This window comes from Nicotiana attenuata, unplaced genomic scaffold (assembly GCF_001879085.1).
Source record: "Nicotiana attenuata strain UT unplaced genomic scaffold, NIATTr2, whole genome shotgun sequence".
Taxonomy (NCBI): domain Eukaryota; kingdom Viridiplantae; phylum Streptophyta; class Magnoliopsida; order Solanales; family Solanaceae; genus Nicotiana; species Nicotiana attenuata.
This window is the reverse complement of record NW_017670787.1, coordinates 362,533-370,948: the sequence shown is the minus strand read 5'-3', so window position 1 is coordinate 370,948 and position 8,416 is coordinate 362,533. Positions and strand designations below refer to the sequence as shown.

The following is an 8,416-nucleotide window of genomic DNA, read 5'->3' as shown; positions in this document are numbered from 1 at the left end:
AACCACAAGAGTTGATACAAAAAGAAAAATCCTCATACTTAGGAGGGTGTGCTGGAAATCCCTCTATCTTCTCATCTTCATGTAACACCACATTAAAGTCCCCTTCTACAAGCCAAGGTAACTCCATGTCACTTGCCAAGTAATATAGGTTGTCCCATAGTTCCAGTCTTTCTATAGCTGAGCACTTTGCATATACAAATGTCATTATAATGTGCTACCCTAACTCATGATGCAACACCTTGATAATTACTTGTTGTTCAGTCTCCATCATCAACTCCCATTCTACCATAGCATCAAAGAACAACCATATCTTACCATTAATGTTTGAGTAAGTAATCTACATATTCAACCTTCTCTTATATCTTTGTATAAAACCTTTCTTCTGAAATAGCTCCATCAATGAAATGACAAAGTAATTATGCTTCCTTTGCATATTGATCACTCTAGGAAAGGCCTGTTGTGTATTCACAGAACTTATGTTCCAAATAAGTGTTTTGATCATCATCATTTAGATTGAGATGCTGCCCTCCTAGGAATTATTCTTGAAGGTGGAAGTGGCTTTTTATTCGAATTTTTCTTTGTCTTCTTACCTGTCTTTGCACTAGCTATAGGTGATAAGTCAGCTTCCCTTGCCACTAGTTTGAAATCGCCTGCAGTTGATTCATCATCTCCTTCTTTCCTCCATATGATTCTTCCTCAATATATCCTCCCCTACTGGTGCCACACTGTGTGCAACTAGATCATGTAAGTCCTAGAACGGAGTCTTCAATGAAACATTAAGTTGCAACTGAATGATCTGATCAGTGCCAGATTCACAAGCCATTGGAACTGCTTTTACTTCCTCAGCTGATCTTGGTACAATTGCTTGTTCAAATTGTTCCTTTGCATGTTCATTCCCCTTGTTCTGCTCCATAGAAGAAACAATAGCCTGCATTATTTTGAATTGCAATTCATAAACACTGCCAAGTTCAGGAAACACTGTAGTAGTCTGCGCAGAAAACACTGTTCCATTAGGATCACTACCCTTACCTTTGCCTATTTTTTGGTATGACTCCATTGTATCATCCCTAAACTTCATATTAACATCCTCTTCAATTCCCTAAATGCATACACTGAAATACCATCAACGAAGGCCAAAATCTCCCATATTTTGCTAGGGTTTACTATTCCATTGCCTTTCTTCTTGCTCAATGATAATTGAGCTGATCCACCTTGCTTTCCAGATTCATTTTATGATCCTCTATCACCTCAAATTGATGGCTTTGATTGCTTAACCTTAGAACTCAAGCTAGGGTTTCCAAACCACCTTTGTTTAAGTCTTGTAAATTTCCAGCTTGAGCATTGCTTTTGTCATTCAATTCTCCTACATTTGTGTTCTCCACTTCCTTAACTTCATCACCTCAAGCCTTCTTGGCATCAGTTAAAGTCTTTGAAGTTTCCAAACCTTGTGAGTTATCACCACATGTTTGTGTAGGAATTTCTTTACAAGAGTAATTAGTTGTGACATGAATGTCTTCACGAGCTGCATCGAGCCTTCTTGTCACCAAATCCATTGTTCTTTCCTTCATAATTTCTTCATTACCCCCATTGCCAGTAGGCCAGGGGATGACCCATCGAAAATATTAATACATCCATCTCCAACTCCATTTATAGCTGCCTTAGTTCCTTTCCCAGTAGGAGTAGGAGAATGATTCCCACTCTTTTCCTTTTCAAGAACCTTTTCCACGGCTTCTTTCTTCACATGAATTAGATCTTGGAGTTTATTAATCCCTTCTCCCTTAGGATTTGGGATTCCTTCCTTCCCAGCTTCCCTACTCCCACTTCCATTAGAAGTATGATTAGGATTTTCGGAATTATTCAAATTCTCCTTCTCCTTCCCCTTTTTAGCTTGATCCTTGCCTTTTTCTTGGCTTTTGTCCTTGCTATTTTCTTCACCCTTGCCTTCAGTGATTCTCAAAATTGTCTTGTCTGATTCTTCAACCTCCAAACCATCAAAAGAGTTCTTTGTAACAATTTCATATTCTTTGGCTTTCCCTTTTAATTTGTCACCTTCGTTCTGACTAGCAGCTTCAATAATGTGGCCATTTTTGTCTCTATGGAATCTATTATTCCTTCTTTGCATCCATTCTTGCTTTGCTGGGTTAGGGATATGTTTCCCCAATACTTTTCCACTCGACAACACCTTAGAAGTGTTAGTAGCAGTCCTAATTACATCACTACGCGCCACCACTTCCTTTTCCTTACCTTGATCATCACCTTCCTCATTAAATTTTTTGTGCAATTCTGGATGAATTACCAAGCATTCACCCCCATTTTGACCTTGTTTATTACATGTCTTGCAGTACTTAGGCATGTAATCATACTTTATCTTGATCCATTTAGACTCCTCAGGTCCAGTTTCATCAGCTTCTTCAATAATCTTGATTCTTTGTGGCAGTGTAGCAAGTAGATTTACTTCCACCTTGACCTTAGCACAACTAGGTCTTGTATCAAAGACCTACTGCATTAGCTAATGAGAAAACAAAGTCCTTACCAAATAAATTAGGAGGGAGGTCCCGGAAAGAGATCCAAGTGATTGCAATAGGTGTTTCAACATCTGGAGACCACCATGGACTCCATTTAGTGCATCTCATCTTCCAAATCTCCCCTTGAACCTTCACATAAAATGCTGGCTTGGACAATAAATGAATATAATCCCCCATTAATGATAATTTGATCAAAACACGTGTGTCTTCAATCAAGCCTATCGAACATAATCCTTTTAAGTTCATACTGGATTGGGATTGCCTTCCTCAACTCTTGAATCACTGGTTTGCCATATAAAAACTTGCCCAGAACTGCTAGATGAAGTCCTTGCTGCACAATTGATTGTTTAACCTCTGGTTTCTTCCATCTCACCATTGGTTCTCCATGTAAAAACTCGACTGGTTTTAGGTTTATAGTGTTTACGTGCGTAGGAGCATTTAATGTTTGGGGCTGGAGTAATTTTGCGTAGTTTTGGATTGGTATAGGGTTAGGAGGTGTTTGGTCTAAGGTTGGAAGACGACTGCCCAAGCTCCATTGAAGGCTGGGCAATGGCCAGCGCGGTCATGGGAGGACTTTCTCTCTCTAATCGCCTCAAGATCACCAAAAATTACCAGATCCTATCTCTCTAGACTGGCATAGAGGGATGTGTGTAAAGTATCTAGTAGGAATTGATCCCTATACCTCTTTGTAAATAACTCAACCTTCAACCAAGTGCATCATTTAACCTTATATCTAACGTACCAGCTATGCGGGTTGTAGGATTTTTTTTCCTTTTGGAACCCGATTCCCCCATTGTTCTTATACATAGCACTGAATGCATCAGAGGACTAGGTCCACGTAAGAGATTTTTCTAGGTCATTTTTCACTCTGCCTAGATCTTCCTGAAGTTTTCTGTTTCTCTCAAGTTCAGCACACAGTCTAGATTTCACTTATTTTAGCTCATTTTCAAGCCTAAGGTGTGCCACACTTGCAACTTCATTTCCCTTTTGAGTGTTCATATGCCTACTTTCCCTTCTTAGTTCCTCAGTTATTTTCTTTAGGTCTACAACTACTACCAATAGGCCATCTCTCTCATGCTCTATGTTTGCAACTCTCTCAGTCAAGATATCTTTTTCCAATTAAACTCTCAATGGTATCTTTTAGATCGACCACAACCACCACTAGATCATCTCTCTCATGTTCTACTTCTCCAAGGTCCACAGTAGCACATTTTATCGTTAATGAGACTGATATGCATCAATTAAAATGTTAGCTAAGGATATAAGCTTCTTTTGAGAATAAGACTTCAAATTTCTTTGAACATCCATAATGTTTACCTCATCATTAACGTCATCTTCCTCATCCTCATCTGATTTTGCCGGTAGAGCAAAGATGGAATCATATTCAGCTGCATCACTTTCTACTGCCATCATAGAGTTGTCTCCTTGATCATCACCCTCTCCAGATTTGCTGGAGGAGTCTCCCCATGAATCAAGAGCTTGTTTCATAATATTGTCAACGCCATCTTTTCTCTTGAATTTATTTTCGTAATCTGGTTCCTTTTGCTTCCTTTATCTGTGTTGTGCTTGCACTGGTCTTGCTTATGGAGAGGTCAGTGTTTGATGAAGTGTCCTGGCTTCCCGCATTTATGACATAGGTCATACCCTCTTGGCTTGCTTGAACTTCCCCTCTTTGGAATACCTCCATTTCTATGAACCATTTTCTGAAATCTCTTTGTCAGATAGGCCATATCAGCATCCTCACCACTTGAGTCATTGTTGTCTTTCTTGCGGACTAGGTTCTTCTCCCTTTTGGGATCTCTTCTCTCATTGTCCTTGTTCTTTATTTCATAAGTTTTTAGATTACCAACGAGTCCATCAATGGTCAGCTTCTACAAATCCTTTGCCTCTGTGATGGCATTTACCTTGCTTTCCCAGGAAACAGGTAATACACTAAGTATTTTCCTGACAAGCTTGTTACTGGGAATGATTTCTCCCAGAGAGTAGCTCATTGATGATAGAGGTGAAGCGAGTGTGCATGTCCTAAATGGACTCATCAACCTTCATCCTGAAGAGCTCATACTCAGTTGTTAACATGTCAATCTTCGATTGCTTGACTTGACTTGTCCCTTCGTGTGCTGTTTTGAGAGCTTCCTAGATCTCCATAGCGAATTGACAAGTTGAGATCCTATTGTATTCATCTGGTCTAATACCACACACGAGAATCTTTTTTGCTCGAAATTTTTTCCTAACAGCCTTGCGATCAGCATCGTTAAACTCCTTTCTTGTTTTAGGAACTGTCACTGCTGGCTCACCAATGGTTTTCGTAGGATCTAACGGGCCATCGCAGATAATATATCCCAATTCTGAATCTTTAGCCATGATGAAATCATGCATCCTTGTCTTCCACCATTCATAGTATTGGCCGTTGAATCTAGGTGGTATGTAGGTAGATTGACCTTCTTCGAAGTTTGGTGGAGCAGCCATGAGGATCTTTTCTAGGTGTTAGCCTGATAGAAAGAACCCGCTCTGATACCAATAGATAGAAACTAAAGGTCCACCAAACTATATAGAGAACAAGGTTCTATATTAGTTCCCACAGAACGCACGCATACTGCAGTAAGTAAATGACATAATGGAGTTTTACATGGAAAAATTCCAGCTCACGGAATTAAAAATCACGACCTACCCTTGTAGGATTTCAACTTCACTACTGAGCAAACTTCAGATTACAACCTATTGTAACCTAGGAATTAACCTCTTAATCCCTCACTAACTTTTAACAACTCTATTACAAGCCCCATTATAATAACTCTATTATAAAGCTTACAACTCGACTAACTCTAGCCACGACACAAACACAAGGTTTATGATTTTAAAAAGGTTTCCTACATAATGCTTCTAACTAAGCTAAGTAGGAATTACAAGTAAAGTACGTTAACAAAGGTGCAACACAACTAAGGACATGTAATGACTCACTACAGGGAACTGGTCATTTGTTATGTTGTTCTTTGTTCTTGATGCCCTTGAGAATCACTTGCAGGATTTGATGCACAGTGGAGACAATGCTTGATAGATTCTTGAACGTGCAAGTGTTTTTTTTACCTTTACTTGATGTTAATATTACATTAGTGACATCATTTGACTTATACAAGCATGTTAGGTAAAAGGGCATTCCCCATAAAGTTGACTGTTGCACCATTTTTGTACTGTTGCGTGTACATGCAACAACTTTACAGCTGTGGGGAGTTGACTTGTACAGTTAGCAAGGGAATTGGTAGCCATCTGTTCCCTCTGTTGTTCCATTGATTCTGAAGAGTTGAACCACGTCCCCGACTTGAGACTTGTTGTTCTTAAGTATTTGAGGATGTGTAACAGGTTCCTTATCTGGTTCTTATTATTAAGTTTGTTAGATCATCAAAATATAACAAGGATGTATATAACCTATCAGACATTTATAGGCTTTCCCTCCTTGTCCAAATACCACATGCGGTGTCTTCATCAATGATGTTATTTACCACATCATCTGATAAGTGCAACCTGATTGCACTAGCAGCCCTTTCATCCGAGTCAGCCCAATCCACAACTTTTATGGTATTAGCCTTTTTGGCATCAACTTCTAGTACCTTGTGTAATCCTTGTTGGATGAGCAGATCCCTCATCCCTCTTTGCCATGTTGAGAAACCGCTATCTCCGTTGAATTTTGCTGCCTCGTACTTTACTCCGGATATTTTTTTCACTGAGTATAGCGCTACCGACAGTGAATAATACTTCTATGAATGAGCAGAACTTGTACTCTGATGCCAGTTATTAGGAATAAACCATCACAGAAATAATATTCACGATAATAAAATCGGAAAATAATATAGAACCGAGATACGGTAATCAACAAGAATAAAAGAGTGACAACGATACAAAGATTATTACGTGAAAAACCCTTTTGAATAAGGGAAACCACGGCCCGAGAGGAGCAACTGATATACTATAGGAAGGAATTTTACACTTTGTAGGTCTGAGTAAAATAGTCCAAAGACCACTACAACACTCAAGAAATAACCCTCTTTTGATATTCCCACCTTACAACAATATCACTCACACTCTATTTTTCTCACAGACTATTTTCTTTTACCCTGTCTATGATGCCTCGCTCTTTCTTTCTATCCTTTTTGTATGTATTACAAATGAAGTAGTACTTCATCATTTATAAAGGTAAAGAACCTCTCAAAGATGTCATGGGTGACATGAAAAATAGTAAACCAAACTTGTGTCACGACCCAATTTACCCTCCGTAAGACGTCGTGACGGCGCCTAGTCTCTACGACTAGGTAAGCCAAATATTGTGAAAAAACAACGAAAATGAAAACATAAATCTAAACCACTAACATCAACATTAATGAAGTAATTGATAGAAATGCCGCTCGGCATATACTATAACAACTCCCAAAAAGAATACATACAAAATCTCCCAAAATTCGTAGCATCATAAGTCACAAGCTTCTAAGAATTTACTAATTGTTCTATACATCAGTAGTTAGAAGAGGAACTATACAAATATAGAGGGGGACTCCTTGGTCTGCGGACGCGGCAGATGTACCTAAAAATCTCCGTAACAACAACATGTGCACTGATCACGCCCAACTCTGCCTTATAAAAAGACACGCGGACGTTGCAAATATAGTCTAAGTATTTATGCCCAGAGTCGAACCCATAGGGAATTAACCTATCAGTTACCTTCGTCGGACTTACTCAATTCTATGGAATCAACTTCCCCAAACGTTGTAAATCACAGTTGATGGTATTACTAATAACTAAGACTGAAATTAAATAGACAGCTAAAAACTAACTTATGCTTGGTTTTTAAACAATAATGAGAAGGTTCTAAGGCTATGATTTCCCCTATTGATGAATCCCTTCCGGTTATGTTTCATATAGATTCACCAAAACATCTCTATCAATCACGAGCACTCTTTTTACCGTAAATCTCTCCCGAGTAATCACAATAATTTACTAGACGCACTCTCCGAGATATGCTAGTTGGCTTCGTTCATCACAGCTCACTTTAGATTGCACCCAAGGCTTCGTTATCCCTAATCGCGCCTTTAAACCCGCAGTTATAGATCCCTCTTATACCTTGGGAGTGATGTTGTTCAACAACTACCTAAATATGCACTCTCTCCCGAGTTATGCACACTAAATAGGCACAGCTAATTGAGGATCCTGTCAATTAACTACAACAAATACGTAGTTGAACAAATAGAGATTAAACTGGCAATCTATATTAACATAATCAAGAAGTTCATCCTTCAATAGGTTCCATCAAAACCCTAGACAAAGGATTTAGCTACTCATAACAAAGTAAGAGAAAACTACTAAATTGTTCATAATGTAAAATTGCAAGAAAATAAAAGAGATAAAGAAACTATAATATTTTGGGTGATCTCTCACACTTGTTCTTGCCTCCAAAAGTAGTCTAAAAACAAGCTTCTCCCCCTCTTGGGCGAGTTTCTACAGCTTATAAGGGTTTTACAAAAGTTTCCCCGAAATTACACTTTGGCCCCAAATTTCCAGGTTCGTGAATAGTTCCCCGCGCTCGCAGCGTGGACCGCGGTGAACACTGCCCATTCTGTTTTTGTGATTTATTCCCCCGCGTCGCACCGCGGTCCACCGCGGTCGCGGTGGACTTTTGCCCAGGCCATTTTCTTCTGCTCCTTTGTGTTCGGGTACTTCTTGAGTGGGTGTTTTCTTCACATTATTGCCTCCAAACACTTCGTGTTGCTTTCTCACATATAATATTCCCTGCGAAACCAAAGAACACTATTTAAAGAATTTTGTTGGCAACACTATTTAAAGCATTTTGTTGGTAATTTTCCTTATAAAACAACAACAAAGCATGACCAATTAAGGTGTAAATA

General features: G+C 39.0%; 1 protein-coding gene across 1 annotated transcript; it reads right to left on the bottom strand.

The window, feature by feature from the left end:
- Positions 1 to 751: 751 nt before the first annotated feature.
- LOC109243329 lies at positions 752 to 4,516 on the bottom strand. The gene is made up of 5 exons (XM_019410237.1): positions 4,430 to 4,516; positions 4,207 to 4,345; positions 3,843 to 4,057; positions 1,583 to 2,497; positions 752 to 1,099 (listed from the first exon to the last, which is right to left on the bottom strand). Exons 1-5 carry the CDS (start codon positions 4,514 to 4,516, stop codon positions 752 to 754), a joined length of 1,704 nt encoding a protein of 567 aa, XP_019265782.1.
- Between the last annotated feature and the right edge of the window lie 3,900 nt (positions 4,517 to 8,416).

Excerpts from the sequence above, each read along its gene's own strand:
- LOC109243329 (XM_019410237.1), bottom strand. The coding sequence starts at position 4,516 with ATGAGCTACTCTCTGGGAGAAATCATTCCCAGTAACAAGCTTGTCAGG. Across the intron at positions 4,346-4,429 it reads CTGTTTCCTGGGAAAGCAAG|AACAAGGACAATGAGAGAAG; the intron begins GTAAATGCCATC and ends TATGAAATAAAG. Across the intron at positions 1,100-1,582 it reads CTGGCCTACTGGCAATGGGG|GGAATTGAAGAGGATGTTAA; the intron begins GTAATGAAGAAA and ends GTATGCATTTAG.